General features: G+C 35.7%; 1 protein-coding gene across 1 annotated transcript; it reads left to right on the top strand.

The window, feature by feature from the left end:
- The first annotated feature begins 98 nt into the window (after nt 1-98).
- LOC135692116 (phospholipid-transporting ATPase ABCA3) lies at nt 99-20,798 on the top strand. Its single transcript, XM_065210151.2, has 18 exons — nt 99-1,106; nt 2,295-2,918; nt 3,615-3,774; nt 4,218-4,412; nt 5,243-5,472; nt 6,150-6,285; nt 6,973-7,155; nt 9,086-9,310; nt 9,628-9,976; nt 10,280-10,479; nt 11,782-11,950; nt 13,257-13,498; nt 14,851-15,567; nt 16,227-16,408; nt 17,052-17,239; nt 17,541-17,711; nt 18,373-18,500; nt 18,637-20,798. Exons 1-18 carry the CDS (start codon nt 237-239, stop codon nt 18,903-18,905), a joined length of 5,238 nt encoding a protein of 1,745 aa, XP_065066223.2. The 5' UTR covers nt 99-236; the 3' UTR covers nt 18,906-20,798.
- The last annotated feature ends 2,561 nt before the right edge of the window (nt 20,799-23,359 follow it).

Below are 23,359 nucleotides of genomic sequence, written 5' to 3'. Positions count from 1 at the left end.
CTTTTGATGAATAATTTTGAGGCTCGTGTTCTTCCATTAAGTGTAGCGAGTAAATGCAATTTCCGTGTTTACGTTTACTATACAACCAGTTGAAAACGAGGTTGCACCCTTATCACGAGGAGGATGCATGACAACAGGCGTCTTGTGAGGAGAAAAATGATGAGTAATCATGTCTGCTTACTGTGCACTTAGTGTTTGATCGGGGGAACTGAAAGTGTTTTCATTTGCAGTTAAAAATGAAGGTTTTCAAGCAACTGTCTTTGTTGATATGGAAGAACTACATCTTGCAAATTCGAAGGCCGGTAGCAACATTGTTTCGGCTAGGCCTGCCTGTACTTTTTATTTTCATTATTCTCCTAATCCGTGTGCTGAGGATAAAACAAGAGCACATAGGTGCTACTGTTTGGAAAGATTTTAGCATAGAAAGTATACCATATAAGCATCCAGGCCAAGGAAAATGGAAAATTGCTTACACTCCAAACAATGCAGAAATTCGCTCAGTTATGGAAGAAGCTGTTACTACACTAGGCCTAAGTGCATCATCTATCTCTGGCTACAGAACAGAAGAAGCAATGGTGACGGAAATAATCAACGATCAAGAAAAACCAGCAGACAAATGGAATTACCTCTGTGGGGTTGTTTTCAAGGGAAATGTGAATGAAACGCATGTAACTTACAAAATCAGATTTCCTTCAAGTTTGAGAAACAGCCAATCCAATAAAACCAGCCAATTCTCAGGGTTTCAGGCCGGACAAGGGACATGGCAAACGAAATCTGTTTTTCCACGTACGTTCGATGGAATAGGTCCAAGGAGTAATAAATCAAAATCTGGAGGGCCTCCTGATTATTTCAAAGAGGGGTTCCTTTCTGTCCAACTAGCTGTTGATTCTGCCTTGATCTCTTTCAAAGGAGGCCAAATAAATGGAAGTGTCAACTTGAATATTAGCCAGATAAAGATGCAACGATTTCCTTATCCTGCATACATAAAAGACCCATTTGTGGTTGTCATTCAGATCAGTTTACCTTTGCTTCTTATGCTGTCATTGGTCTACAATGCCTTGCTGGTTGTCAAGGAAGTAGTTTATGAGAAAGAGAAGCGACTTAAAGTGAGTGTATAACAAACCTCCAGTCACCTAGTAGAGCATGTAATCACTAAGTGCAATACATAAACTCATTCAAGTTTTTCAAAGACATTATAAGCACAAATAAACAGTATTCTTGGTTTCAAGTTAGCGTTGTCAATTTTCATCTTCATCAGGGCCACATTTACATCTGTTGGGGCCCTGGGCCAAAAGTTGATTGGGGCCCCTTAAAATATACCCAAAAAGTTGTGTCACATGCATTTTACTCGGCTTAACATAATCAAAAGCAACTAGGTTAATATTCACTAAATAGTTGATAGATCAAAACCATAAGACAAGAATAAACTTGCATCCATTTCGCATTTCAGTCCATTCCCAATAAAACTACCCTTGCCCCTTTATTGGAGTTTAAAACTCCCAGGACAGCAAAATCTGCTGCCATTGAACATAAAGCAACAATCCGCTACTGGACCTTAGTTCACTCTTTTCCTTTGCCCTTTTCAGCATAGTAAAAGTTTTTTCACTGGAGGAACCTCCATATGGCAATGGCAAACTGAGCGCAGTCATTTCATTAAGTAAAGCTCCAGCCAGGGCTACCGAAAGTTTCAAAGGCCCTGGACTAAATAGAAAATATGAGGCTCCCTGCAAGAAAACCTTTTTGAGCACGCCCTTTATTCCTTTCTTAAAATGGAATTCATTACTTTGCAAGGCCCCCTAGCTCAATTCAAACACAAAATTGAAGTCGAGAGCACTTCAAAGGCTTTTCAAAATCTTGCCCAGGGCCCCCTAAATCTAAGAATTTTAGGGGGGCCCTGGGCCCGAGCCCAGTGAGCCTGTGGGTAAATATTTCACTGATCTTCATATTAGGATCAAATGTCCTCGTTTTGAAATTAGTCTGTGACAAAAATTTCATCTTGTGTGGACAGTCAGGCCGTGGATTGCAATGTTCCCATAACTAAGCTGTCCTGCACTTTTTCTGCTGAAATTCAGCAGATTCCAGTCAAATCTTTAAAAATATCTAAATATTCAAAACATTCTTACTTCAAGCTGTGCAGTCCAAAGGACATGAAGTTTTCAGTATAGACTAGTTCCATTATGATATATGTACATTTGAACGTCTGGGTAGTTTTATCTAATATACCAACATAGCATTCCATTCACTTTATGTTATTGACCAGCCTGCAATTGCTGATGATAATCAATATTTTTTAGGAATCAATGAAGATAATGGGACTGACTGGATACTTGCACTGGGTTGCTTGGTTCATTAAATGCTTCGTGCTGCTCCTCATACCAATGGCACTTATAACTATCATGCTTACTGTTAAGTTTGGAAACAATGGCAAAATGCTTCAGAAAAGTGATCCTTCTCTAATATTTGTATACCTGGTGCTCTATTCAATATCCAGCATCATGTATGGTTTTATGATTAGCACATTCTTCTCACGTGCAAACACTGCTGCCGCTGGAGGTGGCATCACATGGTTTCTTAGTTATATACCATACTTCTTTCTCTCCATGTATTATGATCTTCTGAATACACCTCAAAAGACCATATCTTGCATTGATTTCAATGTAGGTATGGCCTTTGGTGCGGCCTTAATAGGGAAGTTTGAAGGTCAAGGTATAGGGGTTCAGTGGTCAAATCTTTTTCAAGGTGTTACGGTTGATGATAGCTTTTCTTTTGGAGCTGTTCTGTTTATGATGATGTTTGACAGCGTGCTTTATGGGTTGATCATGTGGTATATTGAAGCAGTTTTCCCTGGTGAATATGGAATACCACAGCCATGGTATTTCCCATTTAAAAAGAGTTACTGGTGTGGTGAAAGGGTTGAGGTAGGTACATCACATCTTCAATCACAAAAAATGCAATGTTAAATTAAGGCTACATTTTGTTTTCGATTTTTTTAACAGTATGCTGTATCTTTTATGCGGTCAATTTGTATGCTTTTTCAATAGCTTGGGGCCAATGGAATCCTCTCTTGGCCTCTGCAAACATAGTCTCTATAAAACCATTCTCCCTCATCATCAAGAAGAGGGCAGGCATTCTCCCTCATCATATCTTCCATCAGGTTTCAAAATTGTTTACAATTATGAGTTCTAATCTATCACAATGTCATAATCTGATAAAAAATTGAGATTGAAAATGTTTGTCAAGAGCTTGGATTTCTGCAGTTAAGGACTATTTTTGCACCAAACAATTTTAAATTTACAAATTGTAAAGTTTGCACAGGTTAACAGAAACAATGTTTTGTGATGGTCAGTTTTATACCCTCCTCAAGTAGCTCCAACTTCAATATAGAGGATATTTTTTCCCGTAAGACTTAGATCCAGCTGCACTTGAAAAACTAGTAGCGATTGTTTGTATTTTGCAGTTATACATACCTATCTGTACCTATTTTAGAATATGGTATCAAGAGCAGTAGGTACCTGCGTTATCCAGCCTGTATGATTCCATTAGGTGTTAAACTGTAGATGAGTTTGCCATCAAAGCCACATCAAATAATTATCTTAGTTTTATCCTCAATTCAGGCCTTGCAGAATGATGATTATGTCCAGTTTCAAAATGAGAATAGAAACGATGAAGATAACAAGCCCTCTGCAAATGAAAGTTTTATTGAGAAAGAGCCAGCAAATCTCAAAGCTGGAATTCAGATTCAGAATCTGAGGAAACAGTTTGCCACTGATACAGGTATAAATATATCTATATACATTTAGAAATATCTATATTCATTTTGACTGCAGTGTTTTCAACTTAATATAGTTTTTTAGATATTCTAAGTTTTTATGAGCTACTTGCTTCTTTACACAATTAAAAATTTGAATATCTGAAAGACTGTACAAGGACCACTTATATTAGTAAAGCACTAAAGTCTTGTAATGTCTGCAGCAGTTTAACTCGTAGACTTTCTGTTGAAATAGCCAGGGTAAGTATGAAAAGGAAATAAATTAGGAAGGCCGACACAGAAAAAAAAGAAATGAGAAAAAAATCAATTGTAACAAAACAAAAAAACATGGAAACTGATAAAGATTTTGGTAAAAAAATAGTTACAGGAAAGCTTATACATTTTAACTGATTATCAGTACAAGTAAATAAGTATATAACTAAGGAACTTAAATTTTGTTGGTTTCCAGGCGTCAAAGTTGCAGTTAATGGACTGACGCTGAACATGTATGAAGGCCACATCACTGCACTGCTTGGCCATAATGGAGCTGGGAAGACAACCACAATTTCTATGGTTACAGGACTGTTTCCGCCAACATCAGGCACTGCTGTTGTCAATGGCTACGACATCACTGAAAATATAACTGGTGTCAGAGAGAGTTTAGGTAGAGCAGCACTAGTATTTCTTGTTTTGGTGCTACTCAGGCTCACTTTGCATGTTGACCAAGAAGAAGGGGTTTATGAAAAGATCGAGATATCAGGAAAGCAGGAGGGGGCTTAATTAGTATAAATAAAATACTTTTATTTTGTAAAATATATCTGTTCTTACACTCATTTATCAGGGCTGCCCCCCCCCAAACAAAAAGTTGTATCTCGGTCTATGGGTTTATAAACTATGTATTAAAATCTTGTACTTTACTTTGTTAGCTATTGATGTGCATAGCGCTTTGTTGTTATTATTTACAAGCAAGTTTTCAAGTTTATTTGTGTATGATAGCTTGCTAGTGGTTGATGAGTGACCAAATCTTCATCATTATAAAGCTTAGTGTGTGTGGCCCTTCAAGCATGACAATCAAGTGACATTATATAATAATGTTATTATACCATCAGCATCACAAAAGCAATCGATAACAACAAACGAAGTGAAGGTATCGCTGACGTTTGAAAGAATCTGCTGATATATGTGTCTGCTTTTGATATTAGATAGACAAAAACATCTTACAACCATGACTAGGCACCAAAGGCTTAAAGATTCTGCTCTGGCGTTTTCGAGTGTTTGTATTTTCATTAACATACTTGGCAAGTAATGATTGCGTTTTATTTGAAAATATCTATACGAATACGTTTTCAGATCAAATGTAACCATGGTCCTGTTAATTATTTAAAAACTTTTTTACACCCTTTTTGTCTTCTACGAAGTATTGGCCTAAGCAGAAGCAGCCTGCAGTTCAAGATATTTCTTTGTGCTCAACTCGTATTAACGAATCAATTTCAGGTATCTGTCCTCAACACAACGTACTTTATGATAACTTGACGGTGGCTGAACATCTTTGGTTTTTCGCTAAACTCAAAGGAATCGATGACAAAAAGTTGCTAGAGGGCGAAGTCAACCGACTAATAAATGCTGTTGGGCTAGAAGACAAGCGAGATGTGCAAACGAAGAAGTTATCTGGTGGCATGAAGAGAAAGTTGTCTGTAGGAATCGCTTTGATCGGCAATTCAAAAGTAAGATTTGCTCTTTTATGCTTTTCTGTATGGCATTTCTGATACTCAAGGGTCTTAACATCAAGGGAGCAAAAGTAACTGCATTTTGAACATCAATGTGTGGGGTGACCATAGATAAGAAAACATTTGGCTATCTATCATTAGCGACCTAGCTTACCTTAAACTGTGTCACTTTATGTCACTTTAGTGTGGCCCACGAACAACGGAATGACACCATTGCAGGGAGGGGGCAAGACAGGGTTACCTAGAAGTAGCATTTGATGCAAACTGCGTTACCTAGATATTAGATATTGTTTGTTGCAAAACTCAATTGCAGTTGAGAGTGCCGCCGTTATAAATTTTCATCTTGATTTTGATAATAATTATGACAAGTATTCATGTGTAGCTATTTCAAAGTTTTTTAAAGTTGTTCTTTATATTCACGGATGTCCCTTTTTTGTCCATCACAACAGGTAATTGGGGCGTGTGGTTTAAAATCTTTTAACACAGTATTTTGCTACTTTAATACTTTTTTTAGCGAAGAACAAATAATATCAAAGATGAAAAAGAATTAATGTAAGAAAATCAAATTTCGAGCTACCTGGAGCAGATCGATTTATTTGGCTTTAAAGTTTGGAATTTTTAAAGTTTAGGTCGTTATTCCTTGCTGGTCTTGCTAATACTTTCTAATATTACAGATTGTGATTCTTGATGAGCCGACATCTGGTATGGACCCCGCTGCTAGACGATTCACATGGGATCTTCTGCAAAAAGAGCGAAAAGGAAGAACCATCCTACTCACAACACATTTCATGGATGAAGCTGACTTACTTGGTATGAGTTGTTGCTTGTTTTTCAAATAGTTTCAAGTAGTTTTGCTGAAAATGAAATCTTTGGAGGTATTCGCATCAATGCTAGACTTAAGATGTTGCTTTCCACTCGTCTCCTCTCGCCTCCTTTCACCTCACTTCGCCATACGTCGCCTCCCCTCTCCGTCTTTTCTCAAGTAGTGTTGCTGAAATTGTACTACTTAGAGGTATGCCCATCAATGCTACAGTTGGTATGCTTTTTTTCTCTCGTCTCCTTGTCTCAAATCGCCTCAAGTCGCCTTCCCAAACTTCTTTCATAACACCTGTCAAACTTTGTAGCTATTGTATCAACCTTCAGTAGGCCCTTTGTGCGTTGATTTAAACCAACGCTTATACGCATTGATACACCAAGTAATGGAAACTACTGTTTACCAGTCTGTCATAAAGTGTTCAATGCCATACAGGCAGAGCTGTACACGCTTTTAGTGTACACATAAAATCAACTAGATACACCAGTTGGTACACAACTAAAGCCAAATTCTCGTCTGGACATCGATTTTCAAACAGAAATGAAGAAATTCCTGTCACTTACATGAATATATTGTTTTTGTGTCAAGAGTTTCACAGGTATTGCTATTATGGTACATGGGACCCTAGGATGCAGTACAATGTTATTGTACATAGGGACCTACAATGCTTTTTTCTTTGACAGGCGATCGCATTGCTATTATGGCAAACGGAGTCCTTCAATGCTGCGGAACATCGCTGTTCTTGAAGAATAAATATGGCGTTGGGTATCATATGGTCATGGTGAAATCAGCTGACTGTGATGTCTCCAAGATTTCGTCTGTTATCAAGCGGTTTATACCAAGTGCAAAACTTGAAAATGATGTTGGTAGGTGCAATCTAATTTGGAAGGATTTCATGTTTTATTCATTGCTGTAGAAAAGGCAAAACTTAACTTGACCAACTTTCCCTGCCATCCTGTGAACGCTGCTCGTTGATGTAATGTTTGTTACGTGATGCGCAGAGTTTATTTTAACGTGCAGTAATAAATCGCAATTGTGCAGTGATAAACTCAAATTTTGTGCAGCGATAAAACTTAAAAAAGATTTGATAGTGACAAAGTAAAATTGCAACAACTACCAGTAGACACATAAAGCTTACAAAAGAGCATTACAATATTAAAAACGAGAACACAACAGTTACAATGATCCTAATCTATGAAATTTCTCTAAAAGTTTATCGAATTCAGTATCTAGTTTGTTCTGTTTTTCATCTTGTCCTTTGAAATCTTTGTTCTCGAAAACTTGTTCAAACCTAGACCACTTTTCCGTGTCAAAGTCTCTTGTAAAGCTTGGGTGAGAGCTGGTGTAATTCGATAATTTCACATACAGCTAGTTCGATAGGTATGGTCAAATTTTGAAAATGTGCAGCGATAAAAGTTCCTTAAAATAGACCCAGATGACGTGTGTAACCGGACAGATGATATGAAAGAAGAACATATATTTTCGTTCTTATTTGCTGCACTCCACACGAACAGGTGCGAGGATGGCTCAGTGGTAAGGGTCGATAGTTCTCTGTAATTCCAGTCGTAGGAATCACGAGGTGTGGAAGAGAAAGAATCGAGAGAATAAAACCAGGAAACCGCTCGATAAGCATAGCTTCTCATTGTCCAAAAACCTATATTCGGAAGCTAGGTAGTAACAATCAAAATGCAACGCAAAGCTTTTTTATCTTAATTTAGGCATGCTTTAAAGTCGCATCAGATACTCGGCAGTCTCAGGGAATTTTACATGCGTAGGTTTCTGCAGCAAATTTTTCTGTTCTGATAAGCAAGGGCAGATTTTGTAACAATAGGATCTTTGTTTTGTTTACATTTAGTTGATTAGCCAATCAGAGGGCTCTGTTGTTATGGCGTCATCTGGTCGTAATGGCGTAAGGAGGGGTTTGCTGTGGAGAAAACAACATGACACCCTCGTTTTTACCTCGCGACGAAAATATACTTTGGCAAAAACTCACATTTTTATATTCTTTCAGAATATAAATTTCATATATTCTTTAACTGGCACTAAGCTCTGCTTCTTCTGCTCTTCGCGCAATCGTTCGCTATTGACTCAACCTTTTTGCACGTCCTCAACGACCTTCCGACGACTAGGCCCTAGCCCAACTCCTTGATCAATATCAACAGTGGACTTCACTTGTTTTGATAAATTTACTATCTTTATCTGTCTTAAGAATCCCTTTAACTGTCTATGCAGAATTTTCGATTATTTTAAGAATTCTTAGAATTATGTTGATGTGCTCAAGATTTCGTATCATGGCGATTTTAACTCATTAAATATATTTTCTCTTATGCTTTTTATTCTATATATGCATAACATATTATTTTCAAAAAAATTGATGATTTTATAATAAAAGCAAAATCGTTCCATCCTTTTTATTAAATATAGTTTATCGATTTAGATAGAGGTGGAGTGTTGATTATTTTCATTGATATCTTTCTTTTTTAATTACACAAAGCTGGTGATATATCAAAACTCCTTTTGAACCCTGGTTCATTTTTCTTTTATCTACCCATTCTTGCAGGAAATTTATGCATGATTCTTATCCAATCGCAGAAAAGAAATGTTTGTTCATGCCCTGCTGATTACCTGGCCTAAGGATCTATGATTGAGTTTAAATATGCATTTAATTTTGAAGGTGGCGCTAGACCTCACACTTTTGTTAGATTCATATCACATGTTAGATTCACACTTTTGTTAGAATTTATAATTGCTTCTTCATTTTTCACCCGTCTGAAATTATATTTCATTTTGATATAGGATTAGAACTCTCATACATTCTACCAAGCGAGGAATCTAAAAATTTTGTGACTTTGTTTACGTACTTGGAAGAGAACAAAAACGAGTTAGGCATATCAAGTTATGGAGCGTCCGTCACAACCCTGGAGGAAGTGTTTCTCAGAGTAAAAGAAGAGGAATCATTGCAAGAAGATTCAGAATCGCTTTCAAAGAAACTTTACCGCCAGCTCAGTTCAAAATCTAATTGTAAGTTGATTTTTGCTGGTATATTGTCTTTTTTTAGATCATAGTTCAGATTGATCCGTAAAATAATTATCACTCGTGGCAACATATCTTTGCCAGAAATTATAGAAACTGAATTCTTTGTGAGAAATTTTCATGGAAGTTACTGTTTAACTATGCAGGATTTGTTCTTTTTTATCACAAAAGTGCGCATACCTCAAAAATAAAGATATGAAGTAATTTTCCTTGCAAAGGTATGCATTATAATTTTGTTTTTTAAAATAATTTACGTTTCTATCGCATTTTCAAGGATAATTTGAGTATTTCCTTTTTCAATACAGCATCTTCGAAGAGGTCTAACGGAGACAGAAGTGGATTTGAAATAGATTCCAGTAGATCAGCGCCTTCGCAGTCGACACACAAAGAAAATGACGACTACTTTGGATCTTCGCAACGCATCACGGGACAGAAGCTGTTCTACCAAAAATGGCGCGCTATGTTTGTGAAGCGTTTCTTAAACTCAAAGCGTTACAAAAGATCAATCATCACTCAGCTTTTGATGCCAGGGTTCTGGACTTTGATGGCCATGGTTGTTGCTAAAACCTTTCCACAGCCAACTGACTCACCGCCTCTTACACTTGACTCAAACATGTTTAAGGAAAATTACGTCTATTACTCTGACCCGGAAAGGTGAATTTTTATCTGACTTTAGCTGCGACCTACTTAGTGTGTCTGTTCAACTTTCGCAATTTCTTCATAAGTAAGAAAATTCTTATGCTTTATTCAGTTGTTTGTTATTTTTCTCCAAGTCTTTAACGAACTTGACAAAACAAGTGTATATTTGCAAGCAAAGCCGAATTATTCATTAAAGAAAGTTAATTATTTATTAATTTTCAAATTAATAAATAATGCGTTTAGAGGTGTATATAGACTATTTTGATAAAGACTATTTCACACGAAAACAATTTTGTTTACTCTAGATTTTCTTTGTAGCACTACTAACCCAAGCAACAAAGGATTCTTCCAAGTTTTCGTTGATCAATTCAGAAACACACAGACAAAACCAAGAAATGTTACAAAGCAATCCCATGGCAACCTGACATCATATATCCTAAAGAAATCAGCTGTTGATATTGGTGAATTCAACTTGAAGTATTTGATTGCCGTGAATGCAAAGGAAAGCAGTAATATTTGTAGGTTATTAGACAATTTGCTTTGGCATTACTTTCCTTTTTCAACTCAGATGTTTCTTCCCAAGCTCAGATTTTGTGTTTTCTCAAAGATTTGTGTATCGTTTGAATATTTAAACCTTATGTCACTCCAGTCTCAATGTTTGGTCAAAGTCGTAACAAATTGTACTCAATTTTTTCAAGGTATGGTAAGCTCCTGTTAAGCTTCTGTATTTCTTGGCAGAGCTCTTTTAAAGCAGATTAGAAAAGTCACTATAAGAGCGGTTTTTTATTTTATTTCTCCGATTATGTGAAGTATAGGCTTAAGATATTATTAGTTCCAGTGTGAAGGAAGAATTACGTACCAATAGAGTTAAGATTAAGATCTAAGAATACGTAACAGCATGCTGGCATGAAATGATCGCCGATTTTATTTTTGAGATAAATATTGTTTTAGTGGTTTATCACGTTTAAAATCTGAATCTCACACTTCTCTTTTCAAATTTCAAACTTGTATATTACTAAATTATCTAGTAGGATCTGCCTGTTCGACGAGTGACTACGGATGAAGCTGCTTTTTGTCAAACAAGTTTGCGAATCATCGTCTATTTTGCAGAAGATATTTGGAAATAACAGAACTGTTAAAATGCCTTTCTTAAAGCTAGCGACGAAATCTGTTTACGTCCTAACATGCCTGATGTGCTGAGAAAAAGGAATGGCTATTTTGTAAATTTCAATCCCTCCAGCAGCTAAACATTTCAAAAAAACACCTAAAATTTCACAATATATTGTTCAGGATACCTAGAAGGCCAATAATTTTTAGAGGCTGGTGCTGCTAAAGGATATAGAACTGATAAACTGACGGACGCAGTTAATTCTCATTATAGACATGTGTGGTCATTTGAAGCCTATATATGCAGATATCTCAAGAGTTTTACTTATCTTGTTGTTGTGTTGTTAACATGATGAATGCGTGCAAGATGAAAGAATATTTGATCGTCTTTTGACTTTGAATGACTTCTCTTTAATTACTTGTTCTTGTTACATCAATAGTTTATATGTTATCTATTTTAACTGCGGTGTCACGTGTATAGCAACCCAGAAAGCGGATTGGTTGTCCTGAAATCAACATACTGTAGATATTTGGTGTACATTGATAAATGTTAACTAGAAAGATACCAACTTAAAACAAGGTTATGATTATGATTTATCTTGGCTTTATTGTAAGTCAGTATCTGAACCGAGATGACAAAAACCAATCCTCATTTATGTTTGTAATTAAATTAATTCTGGTGGACAGAACATAAACTCTTTGTTTTTTCCTAGTGGACGTCAAGGCCTGGTTCAATAATGCCGCTTACCACTCATCGGCAGCTGTAATAAATGCAGTGAATAATGCCAGGTTTCGGTATGTCACAGGCACTTCTGGTAGCATTACAACGATCAATCACCCTCTACCAAGAACTACATCTCAGTCTATTGATGATCTTAGCAGGCAAGTTTTATTATGATTTTCAGCTTTTGGTCAATTCATTATATTGCGTCTCCTTTTTGACAAAACATTTTTAAAATGCAACTGTGGCGGCTTGCAGCGGTACTAGTGGTACCAGTCTAGTACCACTTTATTTTGAAAGCTCGAATTATTTTTGTATTTTATGATTTTCCTTTTTTTAAGATAATTGAATAAAGGGAAGAGCAGCGGAATACACTATATCTTAATTCTGACCCTCCTATCTTAATTCTTATTGAAATATTGGCATTGAATAAGCCCTTTATGTACACCACGGTACTAGACCTCATTCGTCCAGTACTGCAGAAGTCTGTCCCATTGTCATTTGTGACTCAAAGTGACGTAAAACCGTTTGTCTTTCGACAATCCAACAATGAAAAAATTGTTCGCAGTACTAGATTCCGCTTTCTAATGATAAAATGCTGCGAGACTATTTAACCCCTGCAGCTGGCAATATCACATGACGTCAAACAAACCTAGGTATCATATGAAAACTTCTGACAAGCCATTAAAAGACAATTTGGCCATATTAGCTATATATCAAAATTTTCCAGGGACCACGCCCATGCCCCGCTCTTTCTCTAGCTGGCTCGCTCTGCTAAAAAAAAATTTTTGCTTTCCTAGTACCATTTTATTTTCGTGCTAGCCGCCACTGAAATGCAAGGATTGATAATATTTGCCATTGGAATACGTAGACTGATAAGGATTATATGGACATCTTATTTCGTCATGTGCCGGCCATCTTTTTACTGGCAGTGGTTCTATTTGGTCCAGATGATGCAATTTGGTAATTGGTACAGACGGTTGGATGTTTATTTTAACCAATACGATTCTGAGAATTGTGCAATGGTTGTAGGTTCATGTTTGAAGTAGCATTTGATTTTATGCCACGAAAACTATTATATGCCATTTATTGTATTGATTGTAATAATGACTAGTGAAAATATATAAAAACCAAAACTAAATTGACGGTCAATTGCCTTTTTAAAGATGAAAGGAAAAAAGCTCAACCCTCCATTGGTGTTAAACACTATTCTGATTTAAGACCGATTGATCAAACAAACGTTGATTGAAAAACGATAAATTGAACAGCTGATAAATATCGTATCGTTATGAAGTATTTGTCCAAAATGTTTCTGTTTTTCTATTTTAGCATACCGTTTTGATGCTCAGTATAGTTCACCGAGTCATTTTTGTAGTCCCTGCTTATGTTCAGACAGTAAGCCTTGTTTTTTATGAAAATATTCATCCAAATAGCGATGCATAATTGATAAATATTTTCCTTTGACAGAAATGGTGTTGGGTTCAACGTTTCATTCAACATCTTATTTGGGATGGCTTTCTTAGCTTCAAGTTTTGTCGTCTTTCTAGTCCAGGAACGAGCAAGCAAAGCGAAACACCTACAATTTGTGAGTGGTGTTGGCCCATTCTGTTACTGGACAGCATCGTTTGCGTGGGACTTGATCAACTTTCTGATTCCAATTATTTTCATCGTCATAATTTTCGCAGCGTTTGACGTACCAGCGTATTCAGGTTTGTTCTACTTTTAACTACTTCATCCTGTATGTCGTCTGTCGATCTGTTTTTCTTTCATCTCCATAAGCTAGCCCTGACCGTGTTGCAACAATTTTTGTTTGTTATTATTATTATTATTATTATTATTATTATTATTATTGTTATTGTTATTATAAGCAGTAAAATCAGACAGTAGAGAGCGCTTGGCACACCAATTACTATCCCAGGGTGCTATTATTTCATTTCTGTTGGACCACTCTCTTAAAAAGCTCAATGGTCTTTGGTCTGTTGTGCAGAGCAACCTACCCACGAACATCTTCAACTTCACCATCAAGTACCTGAACAATACTCTCCCTACGCGCAAAAATCTAAGCCTTTGGAACCTAAGCCAATCATCTGATTGCGAATTCTGCCTTCTTCCCGAAACTTTACTCCATGTCGTTGCAGGCTGCAAAGTTTATCTCGAACAAGGTCGTTATACCTGGCGTCATAATTCTGCTCTAAATTTTCTTGCCACCTCCTTAAAAGCAATAGAGGGGTCCTCTCTTTTTGCTAATATACCTGGCTTCTCCTCAACATCCATCATAATAGGAGACAATCTGCGCCCAGATCTACTTTTGAAGACAAAGGAAAACATTATTTATGTTTTGGAACTAACGATAGGATTTGAAACTAACCTTAACTGCAATGCAGAAAGGAAACGTTTAAAATATGCTCGCCTTGTCTCAGATCTAAGACCAAGGTTCAAATCTGTCATATTTGTAAATTCTCCATCAGCTCTCTTGGCATCTTCAGCGACTCATGCGGCTCATTCCTTGAAATGTGTGACTCTATTTCCATCGATGATCAACACAAACGATATCTCATTTCTAAGCTTTCTATGATATCCATTCGTACCACCTATTACATATTTTGCTGTAGGAACAAAGCATGGACTAACCCGGAACTACTCCCCTTTTAACTACATACATAACTATTTGTGAATTCCCTTGTTATCTATTTTTATTTTGTAAACCCAAGCTAGCCAATTGCAAATTACCTTGTAATAGTGAGATTTGTAATTGTAGTTTAAGTTGAATTGAAAATGAAATGTTTCCATTATTATTATTATTATTATTATTATTATCGATTTATTTGCAGAAGATCAGATAGAAATGGCTGAATTATAGCTGTACTTGATAAGAACACGTGTAACACAATATAAAAATATGTCATGCACATATAATTTTTATAGGTTTATGCAATTTTATATTGTATAAAATTTTTTGTTTGAAGTCACGACTTGTTAATTATGCACGGGAATGCGTGAAGAAATACTTTCTTATCTATCAGAAAAACAGCTGTTTATAAAGTTCTTTTTCGACTTCCAGGAAATCGCCTTGGCTACGTAGTTGTTCTCTTGCTGTTGTATGGCTGGGCCATCATACCTCTGGTATACCTTTCGTCGTTTTTGTTTACGGTGCCATCAACAGCCTTCATACGACTGACAATATTCAACGTTATTACTGGCCTTGCAACTCTTCTAACGATTTTCATCCTGAGCCAACCTCAGCTGGATCTTCTTGACGTGGCTTCAGCTCTCAAATGGGTTTTCCTTTTCTTACCAAACTACGCCCTAGGACAAGCGCTGAATGACCTTTTTGTAAATCATCAATACATTGAGCTGTTCAACAAAGGTTTTGAATTGTGCATGAAGACAAAATTGCCCTTTCCAGTTCCGCAGGATAAAAAGAAAGAAATCTGCAGAGAGTTTGTTCTTAATGTACTGAAAAACAGTCCAAGCAAAGTAGTTTTCCAAGATAACTATTTGTCATGGGAACTCCCTGGTATTGGCAGACCTCTTGTGTTCATGGCTTGTGAAGGACTCGTGTTCTTCCTTCTTGTTTTATTTTTTGAGTACGGAGGATTCAAATTGCTGATTAAATCGTTAAGAAGCAGCTCGAGAAAAGTGTTTGAAATGATGGAGAATGGAATGAGTGTGGCAGCAGATGATGACGTAGCGGCTGAGATGAGGAAGATTCAAAGAAACAACACTGCGAATGATGTTCTTGTTTTAGAGAATGTAACAAAATACTACGGAAGTGTGGGTATGTTTAAAGACTGTGAAAGTTACTATTCACAATTGACCTTTTTAAAGTTTTTTCTCTGTTAAATGCACCAGAAACCTTTTAATTAACTTGACTGTTCCAAGACCTCAACTCGTTTTATGATTGGCTGTCCTTGACTGACAGCTTTATTTGCGCACACCAGTCAGACTAGCAAATTCGTTCAAGCGATCACAATCGTTGATCAACGATCAGTTTCGTAGGGGTCATGGAAACGACTTTCGTTCTGGAAACCACAGAGTTTATTCAATCAAGTACACTTTTATTGTCACCTAGGGGTCTTGTTTCAAACTGTGGGTGACAGAGACATCGAATATAGCTACGTTTACCGGCCCGGTGATGGATTTCTGATAAAAACTAGCCTAAGAGAGCAAAAAATAAAGTTAGTGAACCTGAAAACCTAAACATTTATCTCCGTTTTAATCTTGATAACATTAGAACCAAATAGAATCACTAAAACTACAAAGTCGTTCCAGTTTTGAGAAAAGTTTTTGTTTTCCTCGTTATCAGACAAGAGGCAAAAAGCTGTTCAAAAGAAATGCATAATTCCTTTATTATTTTCGGACCAAATTGTTTTGTGCATTCTTATATTCGTAATTATTATATTCATTGATATGTATGTCACTAATTCGTTGTTTTAGGCAAGCGATTTCTTGCCGTTGATGGCCTTTTCCTAGGCATGCCAAGGGGGGAATGCTTCGGTTTGCTCGGGTTGAATGGGGCTGGCAAAACAACGACATTTAAGATGATCACTGGAGATGAAAGTGTTTCTGATGGCTGCATCTATGTAGATGGCTACGATATTGAGCAGAATATGACCAAGGTGGGCGCTGTTTATATTGTAATATAGTTTTCAGCGGTGTTACTTTTGACAGTATTTACCAGCTGTGTATCTTCATTTTTACCATCTTTTTTGCCAAAAGAAGGGTGCACTCGACTAAGTTTTCCACCGGAATCAAAGAGTCCTGCGTTGAAGTTCGAATAAAATGGCAAATACAACGAAATTCAAGGAGGAAATCTTCTTTATATCGGTAAATAAATAATGTGCAAGTCCAATAAAAGTATGAAAGTGAAATGAGATTAACTTAAATTTTGGACTAGCAAACTTGGCTTCTTTAGATTTAATGTCTTGATCTACTGTTGCTGCAGAAGATAGAGTAAGTAACATTGCATGATTGTTTCAATTTGTTTTCGTCACGTGATACGTAATGATGAGAACTGAGTTGTTTACCGTGGTGCTGAACTGGCAAAAGCTCTGTTATTTTTACTTGTGTTTATCTACCGATATTCAAAGCATCACAGAACGTTACAATTTGAAGTATTTGACAATGAACGAAGATTGCCTTTTCGTATTTGGTGACGTAGTTTGAAATTATTTCGAACCTTCACGATTCAGTAGCTTGAATACCTCCGCTTTAATTCTTTACCGTGTCTGATCTGATGTGGCTTCCTTTGTCCCCTGTTAGGTGCGTCAGTGCATTGGATATTGTCCCCAGTTTGATGCTCTGATTGATCTTTTGACGGGAAGAGAACTGTTGACCATGTATGCTCGACTACGTGGCATACCAGAGAGCAGAATTCCGAAAATTGTGGAAGAATTGGCTGTTTCTTTGTCATTTGAGCAGCATATCGACAAAATATCCAAAACCTACAGGTGAGGATAGACTTACTCTTTCTTCACCTTTTTCATGGCTGCGGTAGAAAGTACTTTTAAGGCAATCTGTCTCGTTGTGGATTGGTTAACGAGAACAATAGCTGGAACAATAGCCTAAACACGATTCCAGCGCTCCGCCATATTTTTTACAATGCGATAAATTTATAGAGGACTGGAAACAATAAAAATCCCTTTGTTCTTATAATCAATCAACGTCATGACAGATTGCCTTTAACTGCGAATTTGTCATTTGATGCACGTGCTGTCAATTGTTCTGTGACTTTTGTATTCTTGTTCTCAGTGGAGGAAACAAGCGGAAGCTAAGCACTGCGCTGGCATTGGTTGGAAATCCACAAATCGTATTTTTAGACGAACCTACCTCTGGCATGGATCCTGCAGCAAGAAGAAAACTATGGAATGCATTAACCAGATTCAGAGACCAAAAGGGATCAATTGTGATAACATCGCATAGGTAGGCCTACATTAGTACACCACGTGCCTTGACATAAAAGTGTCGGTATGTGAACATAAGATATTTTCGTGAGAAGTGCAATATTTTGTTATGCAACACAATATTGACTTTGCCTCCGTAACATCTTGGCATTCATACCTGGATACTCGCTTTTTGCTATCTTAATACTGAGGATACAATCTCTGAAACTTCAAATAAGTTAAAAACGTTTCAATATTGTAACTAGCTTTGAACATATTGCACAAGTTGCTTGCCGAACCGCAATGTTTTGAGATAAATTAATAGTGCTTTTTCTTGTTTGAACTCAGACCCTGACACTTCCCTTTACCTTCTAATGCATTTCAAACTTCGATATTGAAATATCTACTAGGAATTGGTTTTTCAATGAGTGTGTGTAAATGGCGTCATTTGTCTGAACCGATTTTACCAATGCCTGTGAAGACCTTTAGAGTAAAATTTGGTCTGACTTTCCATGTGCCATTTTCGATCTGCCTCAAATCTGTCCTAGATCAGCTGACAGTGACTTGAACTTTCAGGGGAAACGAAATTTGTCCAAGCTATTTATATATGGTGGAATTAGAAAAGTTGGTTTAAATATGAAGGAGACTGTGTTTTTCTTGACTCTAGAGTTTTTTATCGTCAATTCTTTTTCTATCTCTAGCATGGAAGAATGTGAAGCACTTTGCACAAGGCTTGCAATCATGGTTAACGGACAGTTCAAGTGCCTGGGCAGTCCGCAACACCTAAAGAGCAAATTTGGCGAGGGATACACTCTACTTGCCCGAGTTGGTATGTATGGGATTGTGCACTTAAGTTTGTTTAGAAAGAACAATTGGTTTGTGCACTTAGTTCCTTTTTCTCTCTGATCTTAAGGTATTTTTCTCGATACTCTTAATGTCGATATTAAATGTTTATTTTCTCGAAGGTGGCATCAACCCTGATACAACGCCCTTGAAACAACTAATCAGTCAGAATTTTCCTGGCTCTATACTGAAAGATGAGCATCAAGGATTTATCAACTATCAGCTCAAAGATGCAACGAATTCATGGGCACGTGTGTTTGGCGTTCTCGAGAAAAACAAAGAGAGATATAACATCGAAGATTATTCAGTTAGTCAGACAACATTGGAGCAAGTGTTTCTAAATTTTGCCAGATATCAGAGAGAAGACGAGAGACAAAACCTGAATGCTTAGCAGAACATTTCTGTAGTTTTGACAACACTTTTGGGTCCTCAAGCATAACTGCTTGTAAAGATTTTGGAGCCGAGCTAGGGTAGCACTTGAACTTTAATAGGCACTAACTTCAAAGCCCAGGCACCGATTTCGGTTTTTTTACTTGGATTTGCGATTATAATCTTACACTATCATTTGCTGTTTAAAATTAGAATGTCTCTCAAAATTTATGAGGAATGAAAAACTAGCGATTGACTCAAGCAATCAACACGGCAGTAAATAATCATCGTTTTGCAAGGCCCAGCCTATTTTATAGCAAGATATTGAGCGGAATACGACCAAGTTTAACTGTCGGGGTTAAAACGATAATTTAATGAGAAAAAACTGAAGTAAGGAAGGAATTCTAGAAATTTTCGTTGATAGTTTATTTAAATTTGTTCTACATTGCCTACCAAATGTCTTGGAACACTAAAGTCAGTTTGCAACTAAGGTCAAATTTAGCCATCCCCCTCTCCCACACGGAACAATGTTCGTTTACTATTAAACTGGTAAGGGAATTAGGAAGTACCCTATTTTGCGTTTCTCTTTTGATATTTGCCTAAACTATCAACATTGTTTTAGGAGGAAGGGGCTGAAGCACAATTTTTTTGTAAAAGGAATAAAAGATGTAAAATGCAACGCAAATTGCTGGGTGTTCCAATAACTTTTGGCAGGCATTGTAATGCTGCTTTAAGAATATTGGCATTAGAATCCAACGTCGACTTTTTGTACCTCAAAACCTAACATTGTCGAAATTGACGGAGCAAAATTTATTTTTGTTGAAAACCAACCCTGATAGTTACATATTCTGTTAGTCTGTATATGAGAGCATCCCTTTTTGAATTTTATAACAGTCAATAAAAGGTTTTCTTTTATGGAAAAAAAACTCTATGCTGTATATATTCATTAATCCATCAAAAAAAATATAGAATATATGATTATTTTCTACGATTGATTAATTTAATAAATGTTCGTTATTTGTTGTTCATGGACTTTTTTCAAATCATCTATGATTACTTTAAGAGCGACAAAGTCTTGAATTTTGAAGGCAAAGAAAGGAACGAGTCATTAGATACCCATTTTCGAGTTTTGTCCAATCCTTGACAATTGTCCAAAGCTAACTTCTAGAAAGAAAACATTTGAGCAAAGTATAGTATTACACAGGCTTCTGACCTCGTTAGAGTATTGTCCTCCTTCATGCAAAGAGTACCCTCAACATATTCAACGAATTCTCTTCACTCAAGCGTGCCATGCAAAGCACCCGTTCATGAAATTTCCTTCACTATGCGAAAGAATCCTTCACTAGTGCAGAAAGTACGCTTTTTTCATTTAATAAATTTCTTCACCCATGCAAGGAATCTCTTTCTCCAAGGAAAGATTTCCCTTCACTTATGCAAAATTTGGGCATCACCCTTGCATGATATGCCCTTCACTTATGCAGGTAATTCCCTTCACCCATGCAAGTATTGCTTCTCATCTATATAAGAAATGCCCTTTACCCAGAATAGGAATCTCCCTCACCCATGCAAGGAATGTCCATTACTAATGAAAGAAATTCATTTCACACTGACATGAAATGTTTTCGCCTCTTGAAATGCCCTACATACATGCTAGCAATACCTTTAACTCATGCACTGAATACAAGAATACCAGCGATCGTGCAGGTCGTACAATGCATGCAGTCATTTTAGAAAATATTTTGTATTCATTTTATAATTTGATTAAATATTTCTAGAATAACACTAATTAGCCCTCAATTTTTATAGGATTTGTTTGTAGTATTTGATAATTCACAATTAAAATTATTCAAAATGTCCTTTGATTTTAAATTTTGTTATTACTGTCATTTATAAAATTTTCAAAAAGTCTTTACCATCTTTGAGTATATCTTGCAATTTCAAATACCAAGGGAAATAACTAAATACAATAACAAGGGAAATAACACGTTGAACAATGATTTCATTAGATTTAGGAAATAAAGTGCAAGTGGGTATTTTCTTGATAGGTGAATGCTTGTTGGTAAGGAGTTAAAAATTTGATCAGATTATTTAGTCACAGCACAGATACTAGAACTAGAAGTTTGAATGTAAGATTTAGTATTGTTTTTAGTATTTATATTAGAACAAATATTTGTCTTAGTATTAGTGCTGGTGTAATAATTATTAGCATTAATGTTAATAATGGTATTAACTTTAGTATTTGAGACAATTATCAATACTACTGTTGATTTTAGTATTAGTGTGAATATTAGTGTTATATTAGTGTTAGAATTAATATTGGCATTATTATCAATGCTCTTTCTAGTTTTGATATCGATATTAGTGTAATAATTAGTATTTGTATTAATGTAAGTATCAGTCTTAGTATGTTTACTAGTATTAGTATTAGTATTAGTATTAGTATTAGTATTAGTATTAATGTTAGTGTGAGTGTTTCTATTTATATAAGTATTAGTATAAAAGTTAGTAGTAGTATTGAACTAGTAGTATGAATGTAAGTTTTAGTATTGTTTTTAGTATTTATATTAGAACAAATATTTGTCTTAGTATTAGTGCTGGTATAATAATTATTAGCATTAATGTTAATATTGGTATTAACTTTAGTATTTGAGACAATTATCAATACTACTTTTGATTTTAGTATTAGTGTTAGAATTAATATTGGAGTAAATATTAGTGTAAATATTAGTATTTCAGTCAGTATCAGTCTTGGTATTTTTATTAGTATTGATATTAGTATTAATGTTAGTGTTACTATTTATATAAGTATTAGTATAAAAGTTAGTAGTAGTATTAGTATTAGTATAAGCAAGAGCATTAGCATCGATATTATCACTTAGTTTAATATTAGTGCACGACTGTTATTGCAAGTGATAAAATAGTTATTTTGGTTTTGTATTTTATTAGTTTGGCTTTTAAAAAGATTTAAGACGATTTGAATAAGATGCTAGAAAAGGTGAAACGTAGAGAAGAAAACTTGAATCTTGAATTTTATTAAGATTGCTATTTGTCGGTCCGCTGAATAATTTTCGATTCAATAAAGGCAGAGTTGTGCATTATTGATGTGTAGTTTTTAAATGCTAAAAGCATTTAATATTACATAAGAAGAGGTTAAATATCTCCTGAAATGTTGTCAAAAATCAAATTCAGACACTAAGTCAGATTCAGAACTTTTGGGAAAACAGCAGATTTTGTTGTTGAAAAAGTAACGTAATAAATTTTTTTTGCAATTCAAGTATCTAGGCCGAGATGGCCCTTAACCGCTTACAGTACTACAGGGAATTACAATTTTACAATTACAATTTTTAATCTACGCATCAATAACAAAACGGCTATGGCGAATACAAAGCTAAATTTTCAGCAAACGCTACTAAACTAAAAAATAATTAACTGTTAGTCTAAAATGCTTGTGGGGTCGCTTAGAAATTTTAATCTTTTTTCAAAGGACTTTTTGCAAAAATTCCTTAAAAGCTTTGTTGTAATATAATCTTGGCTCATTAACCAAATAAGCCTGGAAAAAGGAGCATTTTTCAAGTAAAGCATTTTTGCTGTAAAACATTGAATGTAAACATAAATAAATTTTGCTCAGAAACTAAGGCAAAAGCATGACAAAATGAGCAATATTTGGGTATTGTTTACGAATATAATAGGAAGTCGACTAGAATCAGGAGAATCCCACAGAGGTATAACGCTGGTAGTGAACGCCTGCTCCCAGTTCCCTAAGGACCTATCTTTGACACAAAGAAGCATGCTAAAGACAGTGGAGGGAGAATTTAGTTTTTGAGAGCGAAAAGTAAAACGTTACAAAAGGGACGCGTCCGCAAGGAAGACTAAAGCTAGGCCTAGCCTAGAGTAGCCGGGCCTAAATGAAAGTCGACATGTTCTTCTTTATCAAGTGAGAATGTTTATTCATATTTATTGAGTTCAAGCTAAAGAAAACAAACCATGGCAGTGAAAACAGTTTTTGACAATGCATTTGAGTTTGCAACTTTATAAATCTACGAAATATATCTTGCTGGCTTGTTGTGTTTATGGGCTGCACATTATTTCCATTTCAGGTATAGCTTTTATGGCGCATAAAATTTCAAATATGCTAAGACAAGGCTAATTCTGACCTTAAACACTGTTAAACATCAGTATAATGTATAAAAGTAACTCCGTTTTAAATTTTGGAAACAGGAGAATTTTTGCTGGAATAATGTAAGGCAATAGGCTTGGCATGGATTGCAATTCTTAAGTATAGCTGTTTTGACGTATGATATCTGAACTAAATTTAGAAAAGATTAATTGGATTCTCGATTGTTATTAAACATCAGTTTTGGCCAAAAACTATTTAATTAGTTTTGGCTGAAAATTATAGATTTTTGCATTAAATGCAATTTAATAGGGTTGGTAAAATGAGCAATTTTTGCATAAAGCATTCATTGATAAGAAAAT

This window comes from Rhopilema esculentum, chromosome 13 (assembly GCF_057945365.1).
Source record: "Rhopilema esculentum isolate cy_ngs chromosome 13, ASM5794536v1, whole genome shotgun sequence".
NCBI classification, from domain to species: Eukaryota; Metazoa; Cnidaria; class Scyphozoa; order Rhizostomeae; family Rhizostomatidae; genus Rhopilema; species Rhopilema esculentum.
This window is presented reverse-complemented; position numbering and strand designations above follow the sequence as displayed.